General features: G+C 57.1%; 4 protein-coding genes across 4 annotated transcripts; 1 reads left to right on the top strand and 3 right to left on the bottom strand.

The window, feature by feature from the left end:
• Positions 1-19: 19 nt before the first annotated feature.
• TAF7L (TATA-box binding protein associated factor 7 like) lies at positions 20-5,624 on the bottom strand. Its single transcript, XM_027900718.1, has 11 exons — positions 5,477-5,624; positions 4,487-4,565; positions 4,190-4,323; positions 3,696-3,822; positions 3,426-3,484; positions 2,344-2,416; positions 1,885-2,001; positions 1,579-1,767; positions 1,365-1,477; positions 998-1,057; positions 20-447 (listed from the first exon to the last, which is right to left on the bottom strand). Exons 1-11 carry the CDS (start codon positions 5,540-5,542, stop codon positions 403-405), a joined length of 1,062 nt encoding a protein of 353 aa, XP_027756519.1. The 5' UTR covers positions 5,543-5,624; the 3' UTR covers positions 20-402.
• A 53-nt stretch (positions 5,625-5,677) lies between these two features.
• On the top strand, positions 5,678-9,712 carry LOC114066197 (magnesium transporter NIPA2-like). The gene is made up of 5 exons (XM_027900717.1): positions 5,678-5,825; positions 5,954-6,010; positions 7,031-7,121; positions 7,275-7,435; positions 8,380-9,712. The coding sequence occupies exons 1-5, from the start codon at positions 5,702-5,704 to the stop codon at positions 9,015-9,017; spliced, it is 1,071 nt and encodes a 356-aa protein (XP_027756518.1). The 5' UTR covers positions 5,678-5,701; the 3' UTR covers positions 9,018-9,712.
• Positions 9,713-10,891: 1,179 nt separating this feature from the next.
• TIMM8A (translocase of inner mitochondrial membrane 8A) lies at positions 10,892-11,918 on the bottom strand. The gene is made up of 2 exons (XM_027900720.1): positions 11,766-11,918; positions 10,892-11,254 (listed from the first exon to the last, which is right to left on the bottom strand). Exons 1-2 carry the CDS (start codon positions 11,886-11,888, stop codon positions 11,093-11,095), a joined length of 285 nt encoding a protein of 94 aa, XP_027756521.1. The 5' UTR covers positions 11,889-11,918; the 3' UTR covers positions 10,892-11,092.
• A 660-nt stretch (positions 11,919-12,578) lies between these two features.
• BTK (Bruton tyrosine kinase) lies at positions 12,579-21,911 on the bottom strand. The gene is made up of 18 exons (XM_027900709.1): positions 19,952-21,911; positions 19,702-19,800; positions 19,387-19,455; positions 18,793-18,874; positions 17,292-17,420; positions 17,117-17,184; positions 16,477-16,658; positions 16,184-16,246; positions 15,877-15,931; positions 15,479-15,561; positions 15,242-15,369; positions 15,016-15,090; positions 14,513-14,684; positions 14,025-14,241; positions 13,763-13,827; positions 13,165-13,283; positions 12,876-13,033; positions 12,579-12,752 (listed from the first exon to the last, which is right to left on the bottom strand). Exons 1-18 carry the CDS (start codon positions 20,090-20,092, stop codon positions 12,681-12,683), a joined length of 1,977 nt encoding a protein of 658 aa, XP_027756510.1. The 5' UTR covers positions 20,093-21,911; the 3' UTR covers positions 12,579-12,680.
• Positions 21,912-23,449: the final 1,538 nt, after the last annotated feature.

The following is a 23,449-nucleotide window of genomic DNA, read 5'->3' as shown; positions in this document are numbered from 1 at the left end:
GACCACACAGGAACAGACCAGGGTTGGAAAGGGTACTTTATTAGAGTTTGGTTTGCAGACACAAGCATTCCTCAAACACAAGAACAAGTTCCTACCAGGCCACAGCCCAGCAAGCCCAAGATTCGATACTATGCAGAAACCAACACTGTGCTGTCCCAGGGAGATCAGCGCTGAGTATTTACAGTAAATCCGGTGTTTTGGCTGCTCTCACAGGCACAGTTCAATCTTTCAGCTCCACCAGCCAAACCCAGCACAATGGATGTGAAAGCAGCTCTGGACATGGAACCTCTGGCACTGCCCAGCAGCACTTCTGGCAGCAGAAGTGTGTGGGTAAAGCAAAGACTTCAGCATGGCAGGTGACCACCACTTTCAGCTCTGCTCACAAAGACCCAAGCCCACTCCTCATTTCTCCATGAGGGACTCCAGCTGCTCCTGCAGGGATGCCATCTGGGAAGAGGGAGAGGATTACAGTCAGGCACGGCTGGGACTCTGGGCAGCCCCAGCCTCAGCATTTCTGTGCTCCTGCAGATCTTCTACCCATGCCTGCGTGTTGCCCAGAGCTGTGCCTGGGCACCTCTGGAACAGAACTGGCACTGCCCACAGGAACGTGAGAGAAAGAACCTCCTGCCTTGGTACCTGGCTGGAACAGAGCTGCCCAGGCAGGAAATCTGCCAAGAGTCTACACCCACTGCCTTTCTGGTGCATGGATGCCAGTGGGTTTGTGTGTCAGCAATCCTGGCAGCTTTGGACTGCTGACTGGACATGTTTTGGCTCACTGCTCCTTCAGAAGGAAGGCTGCAATCAACCCTCTCCCTGTATCTCCTTGTGCCTCAGGAAGCTCCATGCAACCACAGGTGAGGTACAACCCCACCTGACTTGGAATACTGGAGTTCTCAGCAGCTGGTGTGGTACAGGACTGGGGACACTTGGTCAGAGGCCAAGCCTAGAACCTTGTTGTGCCCCAGTACTTCCCACTCCACTGTGGGAGCTTCCTCACCTGCTGCTTCTCTCGCTCTTCCTGCTGCTTGAACTCATCCAGGACAGCCTGGAGACGGGTCTGTAGAGACAAACATGCCAGACCACAGTTACCAACATGTTCTCAATTGACTGGGTGCTGGCACAACATGACAAACAGGGTAGCAAGGCCCCAGCTGCACTGACACCCCCTTATCTCCTCCAGTTCCACAGACTGCTTTGCTTCCACAGGGAAATGCTGGAGTGTGTATGACCACACCACAACTATTTTTAATCCAGCATGCAAGGGCCCCTGGCTTTTCCAGGGCAGCAGCTAAATCAGTCTGCTGGATCTAATGGCAAGCCAGTGCTAAACAGAGGACTGGAAGAGACCCCAGGAGAGCTCTCACCTTGAGGGCCAGGTTCTCCACTTTCATGATGAGATCCTCCTGGCGCTTCCTCCTGTCTTGAGTCTCCTGGAGTTTACTTTTCAGGTTGTCAATCTGTTTCTGGATCCCCATGGCTGGAAGGGAGAGTGATCTCACAGCCAGAGCAGCAGCAGAGCCGGGCAGTGCAGCCTGCCTGGCATCCCAACAATCCTGCTGTGCTCTGCCACCCACTCACCGATCTGGTTGGACCCCTCATTCTCCTGCTGCTGCCCATCAGACTCATTCAGCTTGTCCTGCAGCTGTCTCTCCAAGTCCTCCTCAGTGTCCATGATGTTCAGGTCTTCGTCGTCATGATGGTCCCTCTCATCTTCGTCCTCGCTGCTGCTGCTGATGTCGTTAAATATCTCCCGCAGTTCATCGTGTTCTAGGTGGGGGCAAAAGAGTTAACACACAGCTGATGATCTCCCAGTACCCTCTGCCTGTCAGGGACCACCACATCATTTAGTAGGTGGGAAGAAAACAAGAGCCTTCCCCACTGCACCTGAGGAGCCGTGGCCTTGCTTGTGTCCTGACATCCCTGGGGAAGAGATGTCCAGGCTGGTGAGCGAACCATGGTTGTCCACTTCTTTTGTTTCATCTTCAGCAATGACTTCCCAGCCTGGCAGCAGGAACAGGGGGGTCAAGGGAAAAAGAGGAAAGTGGAAGAATGCTAAAAACTGCAGGAGATCACCCAGGATTAAACACCCCAGACTCCTTTTTTGATGAGTTCTCCTCTACTGTTATTTCAGTCCCTGCTCAGCACAACAAGAAAGATCACCATGAGGAAACAATAAGCTTTGAACACGGCAAAGATGAGGCTCCAAAACTTCAGTGCCTCTTGTATGCTTATCTCCCAGCGTCCCCCACCCATGCAAAGCTCAACCTGTCTGTCCTTCCCAGAACCCCCAGGTCACACAGAGTCCTGTCCCACTCCCGAGCTTTCTCCCCACTGGAAGGATACGGACACTGACAGCTTCAGCATCGGTGCTCAGGAGACGCTTCACCTCTTTCTCCACGTCAGGAGACTCAATATACTGGGCCAGAGAGGGCAAAGAGAACAGAGACACTGTTAAATGCCTCGTGCATGTTGCTGGTCAACCCCAACTCTCCACCTATGGACAGAACCCTGTTTCAAGGCTCTCTTCTCTTAGAGCATTCTGCTCAGCATTTGTTTATGCTCAACCAAGATGTAATAATTTGTGCACCCCCTACAACAATCTCTCTTTTTTTTGTACAGAGCTCCCTGGTTAGTTGTTTGCTCTTGCTTTTCTGCTCACACTACTCATGAAATCAGACTTTCCATGTGTATGCAGAAAGGCCTTGAGGTGTTGATGGTCAGCTCGACTCCTTCTGATCTCACTTAAAAGATGGTTTGCTTTTTCACTTTTAAATTAATCAGGAATCTTACTGCTGTGCTATCTCTCCTGTGGGCTATAAGAACATCTCAAGTAATTTGTTTCCCAAATGTCATGCAAAATCACACTCCATCCTGTTCTCAGAAACTGCAAAGGAGAGAAGAACAAGTCTTCCCAGCCTCAGGGTGCTGCATCTCCCCAACACCTTGCCTGGCTTGTGCATACGCAGAGACAGTCTCTGAGCTCCATCTGTTGTCACTCCCACAGCTGAAGTGACAGTTGTACTATTTGTAGCACTGCCTGTTGGGGAAGGGAAAGGGCCATGCAGGGAGAGAAGACTGGGAAAGCAGGAATGAGTGAAGCCTCATTTCCATGCGAGTCTCCTTTCCTTTCCTCTCTCTGAGCACAGAAGGAGATGTGCTATGGCAAGGCAGCCACAGGAATGAAGTCCAACAGCACTCTGCATAGAGGATTTTCCCCTCAGGAGCATCTTGGAAAACATGGAGGAAGCACAAAAAGAAGTGTTTAAATTTACTCCCTCCCTTCACCCTCACCTCAGGCAAGAAAACATGTGCAGGAACATTAAGAAATCCCTTGTTTTCTGGACCAATAGACAGTTACAGCACTCATGTCTCTGCCTTCCTATCCCTTGGGTATTGCATCTGCATCTGTGTGAGAAGCAACTCACCTTCTTCTTAGCCGTCTTCCGGAATCGCCTCTTCCGCACGTTTTTCAGGGGGAGAGTGACTGCGACAGAGGAAACAGATTGCACATGTCAGGCAGATGGCCCAGTGAGAGAAGTGCATGCCTTCTGAAGGGAGAAGCCCCTTCAGCAGCAGAGAGAGCCCTGGAAATAGAGCAGCAGCGCGGCCAGTACTTGGCAGCTGTGAGCACCCTGCACAGCTGTGGGGTGTTGAGGTGGAGGAGTTTGGAGGGGCTTGGCACAGTCTCTACTCACTGCCATGGTTCCATATGAATTTCTTCTCTCTGTCCTTGTCCTTCTTCTTGTTTGCCTTGGGGTCAGTGCTCACAGTCTGCTCTTCCAAAGGGGGGTAGAGATCACCATCCACGGTGCAAACAAGCATCTGGAATCCCCACAGAAATGCAGAGTTTTATTGTAAAGGCAAGAGGACGTGAAGGAACAGTGTCTGCCCACTGAATGCTGTGAGCCACAGGGATTCAGGGGCACAGGGTGTGGGAAACACAGCTTCACACCCAGCTCAGCTGGACACAGCAGCAGTCAAGCTGTCGCAAGGACAATCCTATTCCACGCTCCAGAAATGAGGTTTCTAAACACCAGGTGGAATGGGGAATTTTAAACTGCTAATAGTGTGAGAGTACAGGAATTGGCCACGTTATACTGGATGTCCAGCTGCCAGAGGGTGCAAGGGCCCTCCTAGAGGGGGAGCAGGGAATTAAGCTGTTGGGGCAGGTGAGAAGGACGGTCCATACCTGGCAAATATCCGCTGTCTTGTAGAAGGTTTTCTTGTCGATGGTTTTTAAGCTCTCGATGATGCAGGGCAGATCCACCAGCTTGGCTGCCAGTGGCACCCGGTCCACACGGACAATCCCATGGCGCCCATCCGCTGTGGAGAGCCATGGGAACAGGTCAGGGCTGTGGCTAAACAGCCACACTGGGCAATACTTCCCTGGGCAGCAACAGCTCCACAGGATGACACATGCAAGTGGCACAGCTTCGCCTGCAGACAGCCAGGAGAGGTTTAAGATGCCCCGGTGCTGCTCACTCACCGTGCAGCTCAATGGTGAGCCTGTCCTTCAGGTTGACATTCCCGGACTGGACCGCTCGCCGCACAGTGGAGGCATATTCCTGGGAAGGTTGGACACACTTACTTCAGGAGAGGGTGTGCTTCCTCCAAGAACCCCCAAAGGCTTCTGCACAGCCCACCCAGCTTTAAACACCTGCCAGCCCCACGCAGAAGAGCAACTGCAAGAGCCAGGGTGAAAACTGCACCCTCCTCCCAACACCATCAGTCAATCCCGTGACTCTGCTGCTCCTGGTGCTCTCCATAGCCCTGGCATGACACAGTGATGTGAGGGCCCTGACAGACACACCTGCCAGGGGAACACAGAGCTGGGGAAGTTACAGCTCCCTGCACCAAGCCCTCGTCATCTCAGCAGGACAATCACAGAATTCCAGAATGGCTGGGGTTGGAATGGACCTCTGGAGATCATCCAGTACAACCCCCCCACCTGGAGCAGGTGACACAGGAACGCATCCAGGTGGGTTTGGAATGTCTCCAGAGAGGGAGACTCCACGACCTCCCTGGGCAGCCCGTTCCCGTGCTCTGCCACTCTCAATGAAAAGAATTTCTTCCTCACGTTGAGGTGGAACTTCCTGTGCTTTGTTTTACGGCCATTGCTCCTCGTCCTGTCGCTGGGCACCACTAAAAACAGAGTTTCGGCCTCAAGCACCTAACAAATGTCATCGATGCCACTTACAGACACAGCAACCGAAGAGCCAGCACTTGCTAAACCTCTACAACCTAATCCCCTCGGCTGTCTCCCGGGCCTCCCGCTCCGCGTGGCAGGAGCTCCCCTCCGTGGAAAACCCGTTCAGGAGAGCGGGGACGGGCTACCCCGGCCCCAAAGCCCCCAGCCTGCTTCCGTGCCCCTCTCCAGCCCCGCAGATCCCCCGCTGCCCTGCCGAGCCCTCCCGGACGCAGGGGGTACCCGGGGCCGAGCTCGGGGTACCCCGCGCCGGCACCGACGGGCTCTCACCGGCGGCAGCCGCAGCACGAACTGGCTCTCCAGCTCGTGCGGGGCATCGTCCTTGCCCTTGCTCATCCTCCCTTCTCCAGCTCGGCAAGGCAGACGCGGTCACCGCATCCCCGGGGAGGCTCCGAGCCCGTTCCCGTTCCCGTTCCCGCGGAAGCCCGGCCCGCTCCCCGCCCCTTCCGCTCCATCCCGGCCGGTCCCCGCCCCGCCAGGGAACGCGCCGGGGCCATGGGGGCCGGGTTCGGGCTGGGGCTGGGGCTAGCCCTGTCCTCCAGCGCCTTCATCGGCAGCAGCTTCGTCCTCAAGAAGAAGGGGCTGCTCCGGCTGTGCCGCCGCGGCCGCGCCAGGGCAGGTACGGCCGCTCCGGGCACCGCGACCCGCCAGCCTTTGCGTGTCGCTGCACCCGTGTCTTTTCACCCGTGTCACTTCATCTGTGTGACTTCATCTGAGGCTTTCTGTTTCTCTTTCCCCCGCGCTCAGGGCAAGGAGGGCACGCGTACCTGCGGGAATGGCTGTGGTGGGCAGGGCTGCTGTGCAGTAAGTACCCACGCTCACCCTGGGTAAGACACACTCGGGACAGCGTAAATCGTGGAAGGGACCCTTAAAGACCACGAGCAGGGACACCTTCCGCTAGACCAGGCTGCTCCAAGCCCCGTCCAGCCTGGCCTTGGGCACTCCCAGGGATAAGCCAGCATCTCTGGGAAACCTGTGCCAGGGCCTCGCTGCTCTCACAGTAAAGGATTTCTCCCTAAGTATCTAATTTTAACCTACTCTCTGCCTGTTGGAAGCCATTCCCCCATATCCTGTCATGCCCTTATAAACAGTCTCTCCCCAGCTCTCTTCAGGTACTGGAAGGCCACAAATAGGTCACCCCAGAGCCTGCTCTTTTGAGACTGTTGATGGTTATTTCCAGTCACTTCCATGTTTTATGATGATGATCACTGTCTGCTTGATTTTCATCCGAGTGCCTGAGGATGATGTTGATCTAATTTTAACTTTAAAATATCCTAAAGTCTTGTGCATTACCAGGTTCCTCTGCTAAGCAGGAGCTGAGGAGCTGGTCTGGCTGGGTTGGATTGAGTGCTTCTGAAGTGGCCTGCCCAGAGGATGTAGTGATAACAGAACACCCAGCACTGTTCGATGCTACAGCAATTTCAGCAGCTCCACTTTACACTTTTCAATGTTAAGAACCGACTGTACTTGATTTACCCTTTAAAAAGCTGTAAAAGCTGTTCCAGGAGAAGAAAACATCTTAGAAATACAAACTCCTTTCAGCTTTGTGGCTGTTGTGGCAATAGTTTCCTGTGGTTGCTGCTTGCTGTATAGGCACTTGTGACTAAGGATCACCACACATCACACTGAGCCTTCCCTTCCCAAGAGAACCTGTTGGGGCTTCTGGTTGTTCTTGCTGGTGCTGTTCTTTCCTGGTTGCATGACATACCTCAGAGAAACACAGGATGCTCAGGTGGAAACTGAGGCTTTTCTGACTATACCCAAACTTGTATTATGGTGAATTGCTCCTGCTTTGATGCTCACCCAACAGAATTTCTCTTGCAGTGGGAGTTGGAGAAGCTGCAAACTTTGCTGCCTATGCCTTTGCCCCTGCAACTCTGGTAACTCCACTGGGTGCTCTAAGTGTCCTTGTTAGGTAAGCAGCCTCAGAAACACCCTCACCTCCCCTACTACCCCTAAGTGATGAAAGCAGTTGCTCTGTTTTCCTCCCTCTCTTCCCTCAGGTACTCCCACCTCTTGCCTTAATTAGTTTAAATTTTTTTTTTTTTTTTTTTTTACTATCTTTCAGTGCAGTTCTATCTTCCACCTTCCTCAACGAGCAGCTGAATGTTCATGGGAAGATTGGCTGCGTCCTGAGTATCCTGGGCTCCACTGTGATGGTGATCCACGCTCCGCAGGAAGAGGAGGTTTCCAGCCTGCAGTCAATGGCGGAGAAGCTGAAAGATCCAGGTACGAAAATAAAAGGGGTCCTGTTCAACTTCAGGCTTGGAACCGACGGTAGAAGGTGGGACACGACTTGGCTGGATTAGTAAGGACTGAACTAAATGGTAACGGAGCTGTTTCTTGTCCTGCAGACCCAACTGGAATCATCAGCAGTTACCACGTGGGCTTTTTTTAGACTGTCTATGAGGTGTAGATGCAAAAAGTGAAGAGCAGGAGAATTAGGTGCAGCTGCCAGCAGAAGGGGTTGGCCAGCGGCAGTGCCAGGATAGGATAGGGAATTCCTGGACGCCAGAGTGGCAGTGGTGTGGCTGAGGGAAGGCAGAGGAGGACCTTCAGGGAAAGGTGAATGAATTCAATGAGTTACATCCAAGAGCAGGTAGTCCTGGTGCTTATGTCAGAGGGTAAATCAAGTTGCAAGGATATGATGTGGGCAATAGCACACATGGCAGAATAAGCCACAAGGGATGGAGGAAGGAAGCACAGGTGGAAGAGCAAAGCAGAGTTAACAGGTAGGTTCTGCTGCTCATTAGAAGGAACATTCTGGCAGGGCCTTGCACTCCTGTCATGTGGCACTTTTCCTTTTTATCACACCACAGTCCCCAGAGTTCAGCCAGGGCTTCCCAAGCCTTCTGCCCCTCTCCTGGGCTTCCTGCAGAGCTGGTCAATAAGCCTCCCACCTCTGCTAGTGCCCTGGAGCCTGGCTGTGCCCCTGCCACTCCCAGCACGGGCTGTATCTGACAGCCTGACTTGTGATTGCGCTGTAAAGAGCTGCTGCTGGCTCTTCAGCTTTGCTCTGGCTGCAGACTGACTCTGCTTCCCAACCCCAGTCCCTTCAGATGGAGGCCAAAAAGACAGACTGATGGGGCAGTTACCCTGTCCTCTGCCTCTGCTTGCTGTCCAGTTACATCTCTAACTGTGTTCTGACAGAGCTCTTTCATTCTCTCCCCAAGGATTCATTGCATTTGCTGTGTGTGTCCTGGTGAGCTCCCTCCTGCTTATCTTCGTGGCTGGACCCCGTTATGGACAGAGCAACGTGCTGGTTTATGTTTTGGTCTGCTCTGCCATTGGCTCACTGTCTGTATCCTGTGTCAAAGGCCTGGGCATTGCCCTGAAAGAACTGTTTTCTGGGAAGCCAGTCCTGAAAGAGCCACTGGGCTGGGTGCTCCTGGTGTGCCTGGTGATCTGCATCAGCATCCAGATCAACTACCTGAACAAGGCCTTGGACATTTTCAACACATCTGTGGTCACACCTGTTTACTACGTGCTGTTCACCACGGCAGTCATGACGTGCTCCACCATCCTCTTCAAGGAGTGGCAGCACATGGTGCTGGACAACATTGTGGGCTCCATCAGCGGCTTCCTCACCATCGTGTCCGGCATCTTCCTCCTGCACGCCTTCAGGGACATGCCCTTCACCCCCAGCCTCCTGCCCCTCTTCCTGCAGCCCGGCAGGGCAGACCTACATCCCCCATGGAGCAGTGCAGACAGACACCAGTCCTGTCAGCACCAGCCTCTGCTGCCCTCAGAGGACAAAGGCTCTCAGAGCACAGAGGAGGAGGAGGAGGAGGAGGTGGAGGAGGAGAAGTGAAAGCGTGTGAGGATGTCTGTGAACTGCTGGCTTTCTGCTCCCACTGCCAAGGCTGAACGTGCTGCCTCAGCTGCTGCTGCACTAGCAGGGCCTGGCAGTCACCCTCTGCCTGTCCCAGGTGCCACATGGGTGACGTGCCACTGGCAGGAGGCTGGCAGGGCCAGCAGCCTCCTGTGGCTCCAGACAGGAGCCCTGGGAAGCGCCCAGTTCCTCGGATCCTGCGCTTCCTCACTGTTCTTTTACGTGAAGAATTGATCCGCCCTCCTCAGGACCCAGAACCTGGCTGTGCAGACACTTGCAGCACTAACACAGTGCTAACCCTGCATGGCAGACCACTCGTCTGGGGAGGCCTCACAGCGTTCTATAAAAACAGGATTAACAGCTTCAAACTGATCTAACATGGTGCTAAGGGTAGTTACACAGAGAGAAGATGGGTGTCTGGCTTGAAAAGTGACACACGCGGAACAGTAATTAAAGATTCCTCTGCCCAGTACTTGTTTTGCTCACTCTGCTAGAATTTATTTACAGATTCACATCCAAGAACAGAACACAGCCCAAAGTGGGACACTTCAGTGGTGCTGCCACACGCTGATGTGGCTCTTCAGAGGGACCAACCTCTTCATGCAGCATCTGCTGTGCAGGCCGATGAAGCACCTGCTTACTGTGTTCTATTAAAATCTGATCTGTTCAGTTCCCCAAGTGGTGAGTGATACGTTTGTACCAAAAGCTGGGCCAGCTGAAAGGTGTGAAGAATCACAGGGGTAGGAAGAACTCTGCGGATGCTCCAGGGAAATTCAAGTTAGAACAGGAGAGGGAACCACTTACTCTGGGAATTCAGTCCTTAGCTATTGAGGTAACTTTCTGCAAGATAACCAGACAGCTGTGCCCTCACTGATGCGGGTGCATGTCAGCACAGCTGTTTAACGCATCCTGACTTTGTTCCCAGGAAGGCTTGCTGGCTACGAGCCCCTCCTGCAGCGGGATGTGAGCAGAACTGCTCCACCAGGCTCCTGTGCAGAGCTCCAGGCCACTGTCATTGTCACCCCAGGCTTCCCAGAGCCACTCTGCACCTGAACACTGCTGACACGCTGTGCTGCCTTCCTGAGAGCGGATCAGTTGTTGGTTGTTTTTCCAGTTAGAAGCCCCTCTCTGTGTCCTGGGGGCAGAGGTCCACAAGGCACACCCACAGGCCTCCCACCAGTGGCCTCCACGGGTAAAAGTGCACGAGGTGATAAAGCAGCTGGTTAGTTATTTCCTGCCTTCAGTCTCTCTAAAGAAACTACGGGACAGCAGGAGCTGTTAAACCTTTAGGGAAGAAGGGGAAAGGCCACAGAGTCTCCCAGAAACAGGTTTGATTCATGGGACCAAGTTAATTCAGCAACAAATCACAATTCAGAAAAAAAATGCTTCTAGCCAGAAGACAATTATGCCCTCTTCCTACTAACTTTACAGCAAACAGGATCACTGGGATGGAGGGGGAGTGACAAGAAGGCCAGATTTTCCACTCTCAGCCATGATCCACCTGAACAAAGGAGAATCTCATGTTAAAAATTGACCCAGTTATTATTTATTACATTTACCCAGGGAAAGCAGTTAATGGAGCAAGTCAGCATCGACAGAGTTGTGCTGCAGTGTGAAAATTGGTCACTTGGGCGTACGAATGATTTACCTACAGAAGCCTGGCAGTGTTTTCCAGCGGTGACACTGCCTGGGATGATCAGTGTTCCCAAGGAGCTCTTCTGGCTCAGGTGGCTGTCCCAGCCTGGCATGGGGGCCGGGGGATGTCAGCACCTTCCCGGGAGGGCTCACCCAGAGCCCAGCGTCACATCAGCACTGGAAACACCACGGAATGAGCATCACCACCCCTCTCCTCGGCCGAGGGGGCGCGTCCCAAGCGCAGGGTCCCAGCGCAAAGGCGGGCACCGGGACGTCACCCCGGCGTGGAGCGTCCGTGTGTCTGCTGCGGGCTCTCATCTGGCTGCAGCTTCCCCGAGACTGGCGTTTAATTAAATCCTAACCCCCCGAGCTGATCCTGGCTCCTCTGGGGGAGTGGGCCTGGCGGGGCTGGGTCCGGCTCAGTCGGACAGGCTCTCCGAGAAGGCCGACTTGGACTTCTGCGTCTGCTCCAGCCGGTTCAGGATGAACTGGCTGGTGTCGATGAAACGCTCCACGCAGTTCACGAAGCACGTCTCGGCCCGGCTGTCCAGCTTCGGGCCTGGCTTGTCCATGCACTTCTCCTGCACACAGTGGGGGCCCCGTTGGTCCCGGGGGCACCAGCCCGACCATGACACCCCCTGCCCGCCGCCCCTGCACTGGGGCCGTGCCCCCGGGCATCTCCAGCCCTCGGACACGATGGTGCCACCCCCCACTCGGGATCCTCATCCTCCCGGGATCATCTCCTCGGGGTCCTCATCCCCTGGGGGTCCCCAATACTCTCAGATCATCATCTCCTGGGGATCTTCATCCCCTCGGGGTCCTCATCCCCTAGGAATCCCCATCCCCTGGAGACCCTCATCCCCCCGGGATCCTCATGCTCTCGGGCGCATCTGACCCCTCCCCACCCGGGGTTCCCCCACCCCGTTCCCTCCCTCCCTCCCCGTGCTCAGCGGGCCCGGAACCGCTCCCACGGCGGCTCCACTGTGTCCCCATCAGCCTCCCCTTCCTGCCCTGGGGGACACAGTCCTCCTGCCCCCCCCCCCTCCTCCCAGCGTGGCCGTGTCCCCGGCGGCGCCCGCGCCCCGCCCGTACCCAGCACAGCTCGGTCATCTGGTGCACCAGCTGCTGGAAGCGCTGCTTCTGCGTCTCCACCTCGATGAAGCGCTGGAGCTGCGGGTCGGCGCCGCCCAGCCCGGCGCCGGACGGCGGGTCCATGGCGGTGCCGGAGCCCCGCGGTGTCCCCCCGGTGTCCCCCCCCGGTCCCTCCCGGTGCCGCCGCGCCGCGACCTTCACGTGCCGCCGGTGCCGCGCCCGCCCCTTCCGCCCGCGCCACGCCTGCGCCCCGCGCCGCGAGCGCCCCCTGCCGGCCGGGAGGACCCGCGAGCCCGGACGGGATGGGGGAGTTTATTGTCCGTGAGCGGGGGTAGAGTGGGATGGGGCCCGGGGGTGATGGATGGAGCTCCGGGGGTGGGATGGAGCTCCAGGGATGCGACACAGTTCTGGAGATGTCGTGGAGCTCCAGGGATGTGATGGAGTTCTGGAGATGTGGTGGAGCTCCGGGGATGTGACGGAGTTCTGGGGATGTGGTGGACCTCCGGGGATGTGACGGAGTTCTGGGGATGTGATGGAGCTCCGGGGATGTGACGGAGTTCTGGGGATGTGATGGAGCTCCGGGGATGTGGTGCTGCTCCAGGGTGGTGATGGAGTTCCAGGGTGGTGATGGAGCTCTGGAAATGTTACGGAGCATTAGGGTGGTGATGGAGCTCTGGAAATGTTATGGAGCTCCAGGGTGGTGATGGAGCTCTGGAAATGTTATGGAGCTCTGGGGCGGTGATGGAGCTCTGGGGCAGTGATGGAGCTCTGAGGCAGTGATGGAGCTCCATGGCTCTCCGTGGGCTCCCCTGGTCCCCCCGTGCTGTGTCCGTGACAGCAGTGCCGCCTGGCGCGCGGGTGTGTCCGGGCGGGCAGTGCCAGCGCTGGGCAGGGCTGTGCGGGCGGTGCCCGCGGTCAGCACTCCTCGTCGGCGATGTCCAGGATGCTGCTCAGCAGTGTGGTGAAGGTGGGGCGCTCCTCAGCCTTCTGCTGGGCAGGAGGGGAGTGGTGATGGAGCGGTGATGGAGCCACGTGTGCCCCTGCGCCCCAGGGAGCCCCGTCACCCCTCCGGGGTGGCTGGAGGGGTCTCTGGGGGTGGGACCCACTCACCTCGTGCCAGCAGCTGTACATGATGGCGTAGACCCGCTCCGAGGCCGCCTGTGGCCGGTACAGCCGCAGGCCTTGGATGACGTGCTCCGTTGTCTCACTGTTGTTAAACCTCTCGTAAGGCATCTTCCCCAGGGAGTAAACTTCCCACATCAGAACGCCTATTGGAGGGGATGGCAGGGAGAGCTCTCATGGCGCGGGAGCACCCGTGCCTGACCCTGGTTCGCAGGGTGGTTCGCTGCTCTTGGCAGTGCTCTTCCCGACCTCCAGGTCATTAATTCCGTGCTCTTACCAAAGGACCAGACGTCAGACTTGCTGCTGAACTTGCTGTACAGAAGCACCTCAGGAGGAGACCACCGCACTGGAAACTTGGACCCCATGGAGCTTGTGTACTCGTCATCCAGAACGTACCTGCAGCAGATAAAGGGAGCGAGGTGGTGCCTGGCTTGGTTTTCCCATTTCACTCCTCCACGCAACCCACCGAGCCCGAAAGGAATGGGTGAAAGCTCTCAGAGTGAGCAGGGGTTGCACTCAGCATGGGTTTCAGCAGGCAAAAATCCCCCCCTTTGCAAACAAGTGTGTGTTAGTGAAGACTGGGGAAGGGATAGGATGGCACACAGCAAAAAGGGGATGTGGAGAGAAAGCTGCAGCCAGGAGACTGGAGGTGGGGGGAAGAGGATGCCAGGAGGAGGGGGAAAGGGCTAGGGTAAGTAAGAAAGGGACAGAGGAAAGTGAAGAGGCGGAAGATTAGGCTGGACAGGAGAAGACAATGGGAAAGCAGAGCTGGAGGATGGTGGGAGCAAAGACTTAAGTGTAGAATAGGCTGAAGGAGGAGATGGGGGATTGAGATGCTGTGTCACAGAAAAGTGACACAGACACGTCTACCACACCTGGAAAGACCAAAATCTGATACTTTCACAATTCCTTGGTCATTCACCAAACAGTTTCGAGCAGCCTGTGGATGGAGAGATGGAGGCAGTTACTCCTACCTGCTATTGCCTCTCCCATCCCCCTGTACCAGCTGAACTTCATCTCATCCCCACCCACTTAACACTTCACCTCACTTTGTCCTGTAAGTTCACCTGGATGGGGGGCAAGCTACAAAGTCCTCAGCCAAGAGAGCAAAAGAGGCCTCCAAGCACACAGCCATACCAGGTCTCTGTGCAGGAACTGCTTGGATTCCAGGTACTCCATAGCTTCACAGACATCCTTGCACATCTCCAGCAGCTCGGCAGGCTGGAACCGCTGCCGAGTTTCCCTCAGGAAGTTCAGGAGGCAGCCGTTGGCCATGTACTCCGTGATGATGAAGATGGGACGCTGCTTAGTGCAGACCCCATAGAGCTGCACCAGCTTCTCGTGGGACAGGTTCCTGTGTTGGGGACAAGGGCAATTCTGAGCATCTAGAAGGCCAAGCAGCCAAGGAAGCACCTGTGAATAAGGAGAGTTTGGGAAGGGAAGGTGCTCCAGACCCAGCTGACGGTGGAAAAACTCACCAAGGAATCAGTGCAAAGTCAGTGGGTTCTCAGATGCATTTTTGCAGAGTGTGGGACTGCCCAGGACTGTCCCTGACACCAATCCAGGAGGGCAGCCGCTCTGGCAAGGTGTGCCCAGCACTGACCTGCCCTGTGCTCACCACTTACATCATGACTTTGGCTTCGTCGATAAACTCGTCCTCTGACATGGAGCCCTCCCTGATCATCTTGATGGCAACGTCGTACTGGCCCCTCCACTTCCCGTACTTCACCACTCCAAACTGCCCCGTCCCAAGTTCCTTCAGGAAGGTCAGGTCCTTGGGGTCGATCTCCCATGACCCTAGAACAGGGTGTGAGTGTAAGTGGTTGCAGGTGACCTCCTCACACGGCGCTCCCACTCATCTGCTCTAGCACGCCCGAGAAAAGCTCGTGAGCTTTTATTCCCCGAAAAACCATCCACAAAACCATCCACAGAACAATCTGAGACCTGTTCCTCCATGGGATGGGGAGCAAGGTAGATTGTGGGGTCTCTTGGTCAGTACTGTCACAAAAAGGCAAGGGAGTGTAGAGAAGTGATTCCTGGGAAGGCTTCCATGGGACAGCCAGGATCCCAGCCCAGGAAAATTGCTGCCGGTAGGGACAGACCCTGCAACCAGCCCAGGCTGGCTTACCATAGCCAAGGCCAGCTGTGGAAGGAGCACTTTTCTGGTGCTGGGACACGGGGTACTTCAGCCTGGATATGAGTCCTGAAAAACAAAAACATGGATTGCCACACTGGGCTTTACCTGCCACATTCCAACAGGGAACACGAGCCTCCTGCCCTCAGCGCAGGAAGGTGAGGGTACTGTGGTGTCAGTAAAAACACTGCTGGCTTCCCTGTGTCTCCCAGACACCGACCTGCAGAGTTGTGCTGGTGGTACGTGATGAGCTCTGGGATGCTGTTGAACAGGTGCTTTTCTGCCAGGTAATACTGGTTCTGGGGGGTGCAGCACACCACGTAGTGGCGGATCGTACCCTGGGGGTCTCTGCAGAGAGACAGCGTAGGGTCAGTGGCATGGGGAGGACAGGCAAAGGGCGAGGGGTGCCTGGGGGAGCCCTCCGAGGGAGGAACAAGCTGTTGTGAGATCCACTTACGCAGAGGACTTGGCATAGACGGAGACAGTGTATTTCCCTGTCTTGCTGGTGGAGTCTCGGACGATGAAGCCCCCTTCCTTACCCTGAAACAGAAGGGGGAAAGGGCACTGGGTGGTTGTTGGGAGATGTGACTGTAACAGGCAAGACTTGAAGTGACTGAAGATCACAGCATGGTTGTGAGTCAGAGGAGTCCTAAATCCAGTCCCTGCCTCTGGGGACACCTCCTGAAGTGGCTGCCTGCAGGAGGTCATGTTGGGATAGAGATGGTTCTTTGGGCTCTTGGGGCAACACTCCCTCCCAGCACAAGCCAGGGTTCGTCCCATGCTGGACACAATGTGAGAACAGCCCCTGGAGGCCTGGTGTGTAGAACAGACCCAGCCTCAGGAGGCAACACTTACCTCCTGTTTCAGCAGTTGCTCTGCTTGGCTCCGAGTGATATTCTTTGAGTACCACCTGGAACAGGGACACAGCCATCAGGGAAATCCCAGCCACCACTGGCCCCCAGCCCGGTCGGGCCCCAGCCCAGCCAAGACAGGTGGTGCAGAGAGCACCATGGGGCTGCCACGGGGCTGGAGGCTTCCAAAGGGTGTGTGAGAGGGAGAGGGACCCAGCCAGGCTGGGGGTAGCAGAACCGAGGATGGAAAAACTGAATGGACAAAGTCCCCAACCAAGTGCAATTCAACAGGGCCCTGTGCCTTCTCTTACTCAAAGATCTCCAGGGAATTGCTGGTTTCAGTGACGTAGTTGCTGGGGATGTATCCTTCCCTCCTGCAGGAGGAAAGGGGCTGGTTACACACTGGCCGAGGGGATGCAGTGTTTCTGTCCCAGGAGGCCAAGTAGAAATGGGCTCAAAAACCTTGGTGCAAACTCATCTTTGTTCATGTCTGGGGAGGGCTGATGGCCCAGCCTGCTTCAGCCTCCGTCACCCTCCTCCCTGGGGAGGCCACAGGTGGGCAGGCAGGGATGTGTTTGCCCACCAGTGCAAGGGGGGCTCTTACCCGTTCTTGTCAAGGGCTTTCCACCAGGGCAGGTGGCTCTCCTCCAGGATGAAGTACTCCTCGCCCTTCTGCAGCTGCAGGTCCTGCGCGTTCATCGGCTGGTAGTTGTAGAGGGCCACCACCTTCTTCATCTCACCCGCCGTGCTGGGGGCCGGTTCGCGAGGCAGAGGCTTCATCACCATCTTCCCAGAGAGAGGGGGAGTGTGGGATGTGGTGAGGCTGGCAGACACACCGGGAGAGACCCTCCCCAGGGGGTTCAGGCCAGCTCAGCACAGCGTTGGTCTCAGCTCCCACATGTGTCTCCTTCAGCGCTTTTTATCACAATGTTTCTTCATGTCTTCACAAAAGGTGTTTTCTCCCTACCTTTTGGCTTAACCCATGACTCCTCCAGCCCACATTAGGGCTTTATCCTCCCAGCTCCCCCAGGGAACCTCAGAGTTGAGATCATTTGACTTTCCTACAGGCCTTTGAGTTCCATCCCCTGCTTCAAGCTCCTTCTCCCTTAGACACCACCTCGACATCCCTCCCCAGAGCAGAGTCCTGTACATCTCTGAGCAGTCGTTGGACATGTTGGCTTTTCCCAGGTTGATCTCTTCTCAAACAACTTGGAGCCAACCCGCGTGCTGACACTGGCCCTTACCTGGTCCTCCTGAGGAGTTGGGGGAAGAGGCTTCTTTGTCTTGCGATGAGACCGCCCAGTTTTTAAACCTTCAGAACAGAGGAGGGACTCAGGTGAGAGGAGATCCCCGGCACTGTGCTCTGGGGGTCCCAGAGACAGGGGGAACGAGGCAAGGGGAGGGCGCCCAGTGTCTTACTGCCATTCCTGCTCTCCAGAATTTGGCAGCCCATGGCGTTCTTGGCCGTCTGGGAGCAGCACAGGTACTGGCCATCGATCCAGAAGCAGGGGTGATACTTCTGAACCAGGTCGCTGTTGTACCGAATCACTGTGGCAGAGGAGGGGAGATGTATGTGACCCAGGGCTGTGTCCCCAGCCTTCTGTGGAGACCTCTCTGCTCCCTGAATGCAGGCAGCCAGCCCTATTAAATCATTCCACCCTTGGCTGTGTTATTAAGACAGAAACTGTGGCCCTGCTGGCCAGGTTTCCCTCAGTTCGTTAGATCCCTGTGCCACAAAGACCCCAGCTCAGGAAGGGCCAGGCTCGCCTCTCAGATTTGATCAAAGCTCTTGAGCAGCTCTGCAAAGGGAGTCCTGCTGGGACTGGCTCTCCTGACAGCTGAAATATCCATCAACCCTCCAGGCCCATCGTTCACAGCTCTTTTGAGCCCTGTTTTTGAGAAGTGGGGAGGAAGGCTAGTGCTGTGCCTGGATTGTCATGGGGAGAGGAGGGCACTGCTACCATACCCTGCCTGCTTGGAGACTTCTCTTGCTAGGACACCACTCCCTTGCCAGGCAGGCACCAAACAGCTTCCTCATACTTCTCCCCAGCCTGGAGGGACGACTGGATGTGCCTAAACACCACAGCAGCACAGGGCTGGCCCACAGCAGCTCCACGGGGTGCAGAGAGCCCCTTTTCTGGATGAGGACATCCCAGCAGCAAAAGGCCAGCATTTTCTCTCCCCTTTTCCCTGTGGATTTTACACTGACTTCAGCTGCCACAACAACCCTCCTCCCAGAGCAGGGAAGTGGGGAGAGGGCTGGCTGCCTGTCAGGGCTCTTGTGAGATAACTGACTTCCCTGTTATCAGCCTGCTCTTCCGCCTTGCTGAGCCAACTTCCCTGCGTCAGTTCAGGCAGCTAATCTCACCCCACCAGCACACAGCCACAGAAAGACACACACACCCCCCTGCAAGACACACAGGCAGCTCCAGCAGATTTTGGCTGACCCAAGCCCCTTGGCAATGCTGCTTCAACACACTCTCAGCTTGGCAAGGCAGCACCGACACAGCTGAGCATGGCTCAGGATGGCTTGGAAAAGGCTCTCCCTGGCTCCCAGCAGGCTCGTTGTCCACGTTTCCTAAAGCACTCAACCCTCCCCTTGCAAGGCAGTACAGCTGTGTGGCCACATCTGCTGTTTCCTCTTGCCCCCAGTAATTTCTAAGCCTGCCTGAGCTACTTTGGAGCAGGTTTGTGAGAGGACAAGAAGCCTCAGCCATGCCAGCTGTGGTGCTGCAGAAGTTAGAGGGTGACAGAGGTGAGTGTCCCCCACCCGGGGCAGGGGCAGCTCCCTCCTCCACAGTCACGGGAATACATAACCATGAGCCAGCAAGCCCCTGGAAGCCTGGAGCTCTGGGTCAGGCACAGACGCAGCTGAGGGCCTGTGTTTGCTTGCCAAGGGAGCTGGAGCCCCCAGACTCACCGCTCTTCAGCTGGTGGATCCAGCGCTTGCGCAGCTCCTCCGTCGGGGAGAAGATGTAGAGGGGCCCTTCGTCATACACCACCTGCAGGACCCCACACCTCAGCACCCCGGGCCAGGGGGCTCGCGGGGGGAGCCAGGGCTGGTGGCCACCCCGAGCAGCCGGTGCAGGGCAAGCCCGTGCCGGTGCCTGCTGGCCCCGCACGGTGCTCTAGGGACCGTGACAAAGAGGTTATAAATAAGCCCCCTCCCCCGAGACTTTCCACTTCCTTCTCTGATTTTCGGTGTGCCGGGGGCCTCGCTGGGTGCCAGCAGGGGCAGGAAGCTGGGCTGGGGGCTGAGCTGGCAGCCGGCAGACAGCATCCCTCCAGCATCAGCCGGGGGACCAAGGGGAGCAGGACAGAGCTCGGAATCAGGTTTCCATCTAAGCAGCTCATCTGGCTGCCCTGTGCAGTGTGGGCAGAGGTAGGGTGTCCCCAAACAGCTGAGTGACAGCTGGCACTGGGGCAGTGATGCCATGTTTGACCCCAGGTCCCTCTGGGGTTCTGTCCCCAACACCCTGCATGGCCCAGCAAAGGGAGGCCAGTGAGGACTCACCTGGAAGGGGTAGGGGAACCGTTCGATGATTGAGATCTGCTCCATGTTGTTGTAATCCTCTCCTTTCCTCTGGAAGAGAGAGGCAGAGATGGATATTGGCATCCTGTGCTTGGCTGCTGGCACCTCCCCTGGGACGCAGCCTTTGGCATCCCCCTGCTCTGCATCAATCCAGACCCCTGGAATGCTATGGGCAGAGCCCCCCATGCCAAGCAGGGCTGTTCCCCACTGCCACCACCCCAGGGAAGGGTAACTCTCCCTGTTCTCCCAACGAGGGGACAGGGAGAGAGACGCAGGGAGTGCCGGGACCCTCCTCACCGGGACCTGCCGCTCGGGGGGAGGGTTGTTCTCAGGTGCCACCGTCTCCACACAGGTGATCTTCTCAATGTCCACAGAGCCCTTCTTGCTGCCCCGGCGCTGCAAGAGACAGGCTTGGCTCAAGAGGTCACCAAAGGGGAGACCTGGAGAGACTCAAACCAAACCCTGTCCCCATCCAACCACCCCTCGGGCTGGGTGCTGGAGACCCCCGGGCACTGCCACGGCACAGCCCCCGTGGCTGCAGACTCACCCCCCTCTCAAAGTCATACTCGTAGTAGGACAGCTTGCTCTCTGTCAGCAGGAACAGGCGCTTCTTGAAGTTGAGGGGAGAAGTTTTCTTTTTCTGCTGCGAGCGCTTCAGGAAGATGCTCTCCAGGAGGACACCGGCCATGTCAGCCCCCCCGGCCTCCTCCACGCTGTGCTTGCTGTGGGCAAGACAACACTGACAGGGCACTTGCTCGGCCCAGAAACTGCTGGACCTCCCTCAGGTGCACTCTCCTCTCTGCCCAAAGGGCAGGCAGGGGACGCTGGGACCCTCACGGTGTGGGGAACCGTCCGCAGAGGGGTGTGGGCAGGTCAGTGTGGGTTACTGGCAGCGTGACCTCTCCTGGCCCCTCTCTCACACCAGGCTGCAGAACAAGCTACCACCCGGATGGCTTCTGCTCCTGCTGGATGCTGGAAAGGCTGCCAGGGTGTGCAGAGGGACAGACAGCTGGAGAGGGAGGGACACAGGGAAGCTGTGAGCAGCATATCCCCGGGGAGGAGCACGGAGCCCCGGCAGTGACACCCCGCAGGCGCCTCCTCCCCTCCAACACTGCATGTGCACTTGTGTGGGCCGTTTCCTCCCGCCCCACCGCAGGCACTCTGTGGTGGGGACGTGCTGACCTGGCAGAGCACAAGGGGTGGTCACGGGAGGCCAATCCCTAAAAAGTGCTGGGTAGGTCCTGGCCCTCAGGAGTCACGTGCTGTGCTGTCAGGAGCATGGAGTAGCCCTAAAGTCATCCTTCAGCTCCGTGTCCATGGACCCTGCAGGAGCGCAGGGACAATGCTCAACCCCCTTTCCTCCCCTGTGAGCGGCACTTGTTGGAGGCCAGGCTTCAAGAGCTGCCTCTGGCCAACAGCCAGAAGGGTTCAGTCCTCCCCCAGCCCTCCTCAACAAAGCTGTCCTGAGCCTCTCCAGGGCAGGCTGGGGCAGGGAAGGGTTCAGATGAGAGCCCTTCATCCCACTGCTGCCCTGCATCTCACTGCTGCTCTGCCTTCAGGGACTGGAAATCATCCCAGCCCATCTCTTGGAGCAGCCCTGCCCATCTCACTCTGTCTCTCCACGCTGTACCTGGGAGCTGTGACATCCAGACAGTTCCAGCACCCCCCCTAGCCCTGTGGCTGTAGCTGTGGGGTGTGACCAACACCTGACTCCAGGTCAGGACCTCATGGGGAGCTGTTGAGAGAACTCTGTGGAGCCACAGCTGAACTGTGATCTCCTGGAGCCCTGCTCCATGTCTCCTGCCCTGACCACCTACGCTCCCTGCTTCCCCTTCACCTACACCTTGTTCCCTTTTTTCTCCTGCAAACACAGCTTTGGAAGGCAAACTGGGAGAAGCTGTTTTTCCCCCCTGCTCCCCACAGCCCATCTCCTCTGGGAGAGGCCAAGAGGTTGGACAGACCTGCTGTTCCTTTGGGGTGGTGGGTGCCCCATGGGACTCACCCCCTCAGCCATCACTGCCATGCTCAGACAGCTGAGGTGGTGAGTGGGTGGGTGGAAACATGTCCTGTGCCCCCCCCCAGCTAATGGGACTTCCTGCCACACTCACACCTCAGCCAAGCGTGCTCTGAGACCACCCTCAGCCTGGCACACACTGCTGGCCCCCTCCACCACGGTCCTGGGGCCACCCCTGCACAGGCAAGCTCTGCCCCCTGCCCCATTCCTGGCAAGGAGCTGAGTGGCTGTGGGGCTGGCGGGGGGCTAAGAGGGAAGGGTGACAGGGTGTCTGGGAATGACACACTTCACAGCCCCCACGTTTCAGGCTGAGCCTGAAGGAGGGTGTCAAAATCGACAGGTGGGAGGGACAGAGGAGAAAACATCCCGCACGGGAGAGATGGGTGAACAAGCCCAGAGCTGCACCCCAGCAGTGCCCGCTGCCGAAAGCACAAGCAAGGAATGGCCACAGGCGCTGTCAGCACCCCAACCTGCTGCTCTGGAGCACCCCTGAGACCCCCAAAGCACCGCACCCCCCTGCCCTGCAGCACCCCACGGCCCCCCAGCCCCGTGCCCAGGGTCCGATGCCGCCTGCTCGGAGCCGTTCAGGCCGTGGGGACAAGGCCGAGCCTTCCCAGCTCGGCTCGCCCGCACCTCGGCCCCACACAGCCCGCGCCTGGCACGGCTCTCCCGCCCCCAGCACCGCGAGGAGGCCGACGGAGGTGCGAGGCCAGCGGGATGGGCCACATGGAGCGTCCCGTCCCGTCCCGCCGCCACGGCTGTGCCACGGCCACACCGACAGGGCCCCACCGACACCCAGGGCACCGTCACCCCGCACCCCGCCGTGCCCTGGGCACACTCACCAGCCCTCCGGCCAGCCGGGCTCCGGCGCCGCCGCTGCCCCGGCGGGTTCGGGTCGGGGTGGCTGTGGAGCAGGGAGCAGGGAGGGACGGCGGGCCTGCCGCGCGGGGAGGGAGGGAGGAAGGACGGGGCCGGCCAACCCCACCCTTTCGGTTCCCCTTTTTCTGGTTTCTGGCTCAAAGGCAGCATCTGTGTTTCCTCCTGCAGGCAAGGGGGACATCACCGTCGGGCCACCGGGCCATGGCCATGGCCAGAGCCTGCCCTAGGCTGTGGGCAGCGCCAGGCTCCTCTGGGCTGCCTATCTCCATGTTGTCCCCAGATGGGTTCTTGCACCCTCTGTGCACAAGGCTGACCCCCACACAGAGCTGAGATATTTGGTTTATTGACAGTTCTGAGCAGGGGGCACCAAGCCGGCACAGTAACTTGCAAAACTGATTATAAACGTTTTAGCAAATGAAGGCATTGAGGTTTATTGGCTACAAGTTACATCGTTCTCTTATTAATTAAATATTCTATCTTCTATTGGTAAATGATTCACTCGCTTCTTATGCTAATTAGTCCATATGCTCAGTTTTTCTCTTCTTTTGGGTTGGTGGTCTGTGAGTTGGTGGCTGTGATCTCCCCCTGCCAGAATTACCCGTTACCACATTGGAACCAATTCCAACACAGTTGCTGAGTCGGCTTTATTAGTTTTTTTTCCTTATCTTGGGAGTTCTGCCAGGTGTCCTTGCGGTCCATAAATTCTACATTCTTTGAGTGCACTGCAGCACACCCTTCTCCCCAAGCTTTGGTAACTTCCCACTAGGTCATTGAGTCGTGTCAAGCCCTAAACCTTAGCAAGGCAATTCTACCAACAGGCAATTTACCTTTCTAACAGCTGGACACCACCTGCACCCCGCAGATCCCACGGACCCTTACTCCAGCATCCCCTACAAGCCACAGACCCCCCCCCCCATCGGTCACCCTGCCCAGGGGTGCGGAACCACACCTCAGTCACCCCATGCTCACAGACCCCATCCCCAGTCACCGCAGTCACCCCCGACACCCCCCATGCTCACAGACCCCAAACCCCAAATCACCCCCAATCTCACTCCCCCACCCGCCGCCCTGCGGTCCTCCCACCGGCAGGGGGCGCTCACGCCCCGTCCCCTCCCTGCCGCCTCCTCTCTATGGTTCCCCCCCCCTCCAGCT

The sequence above is a fragment of the Empidonax traillii genome, unplaced genomic scaffold, assembly GCF_003031625.1.
Source record: "Empidonax traillii isolate 1590-97213 ecotype Southwest subspecies unplaced genomic scaffold, ASM303162v1 scaffold746:size489142, whole genome shotgun sequence".
NCBI classification, from domain to species: domain Eukaryota; kingdom Metazoa; phylum Chordata; class Aves; order Passeriformes; family Tyrannidae; genus Empidonax; species Empidonax traillii.
This window is presented reverse-complemented; position numbering and strand designations above follow the sequence as displayed.

What these genes read in the sequence shown, in the direction of transcription:
- LOC114066197 (XM_027900717.1), top strand. Translation starts at nt 5,702, where the DNA reads ATGGGGGCCGGGTTCGGGCTGGGGCTGGGGCTAGCCCTGTCCTCCAGC. An exon ending in CCGCGGCCGCGCCAGGGCAG is followed by an intron (nt 5,826 to 5,953) that starts GTACGGCCGCTC and finishes CCCCGCGCTCAG; the next exon opens with GGCAAGGAGGGCACGCGTAC. An exon ending in GCTCTAAGTGTCCTTGTTAG is followed by an intron (nt 7,122 to 7,274) that starts GTAAGCAGCCTC and finishes ACTATCTTTCAG; the next exon opens with TGCAGTTCTATCTTCCACCT.
- BTK (XM_027900709.1), bottom strand. Translation starts at nt 20,092, where the DNA reads ATGGCCGGTGTCCTCCTGGAGAGCATCTTCCTGAAGCGCTCGCAGCAG. An exon ending in CCCCCGAGCGGCAGGTCCCG is followed by an intron (nt 19,456 to 19,701) that starts GTGAGGAGGGTC and finishes TCTCTCTTCCAG; the next exon opens with AGGAAAGGAGAGGATTACAA. An exon ending in GTCTATGCCAAGTCCTCTGC is followed by an intron (nt 15,370 to 15,478) that starts GTAAGTGGATCT and finishes GTCTCTCTGCAG; the next exon opens with AGACCCCCAGGGTACGATCC.
- TIMM8A (XM_027900720.1), bottom strand. Translation starts at nt 11,888, where the DNA reads ATGGACCCGCCGTCCGGCGCCGGGCTGGGCGGCGCCGACCCGCAGCTC. An exon ending in AGATGACCGAGCTGTGCTGG is followed by an intron (nt 11,255 to 11,765) that starts GTACGGGCGGGG and finishes CACTGTGTGCAG; the next exon opens with GAGAAGTGCATGGACAAGCC.
- TAF7L (XM_027900718.1), bottom strand. Translation starts at nt 5,542, where the DNA reads ATGAGCAAGGGCAAGGACGATGCCCCGCACGAGCTGGAGAGCCAGTTC. An exon ending in TCGTGCTGCGGCTGCCGCCG is followed by an intron (nt 4,566 to 5,476) that starts GTGAGAGCCCGT and finishes CAACCTTCCCAG; the next exon opens with GAATATGCCTCCACTGTGCG. An exon ending in TGCTGAAGCTGTCAGTGTCC is followed by an intron (nt 2,002 to 2,343) that starts GTATCCTTCCAG and finishes TCCTGCTGCCAG; the next exon opens with GCTGGGAAGTCATTGCTGAA.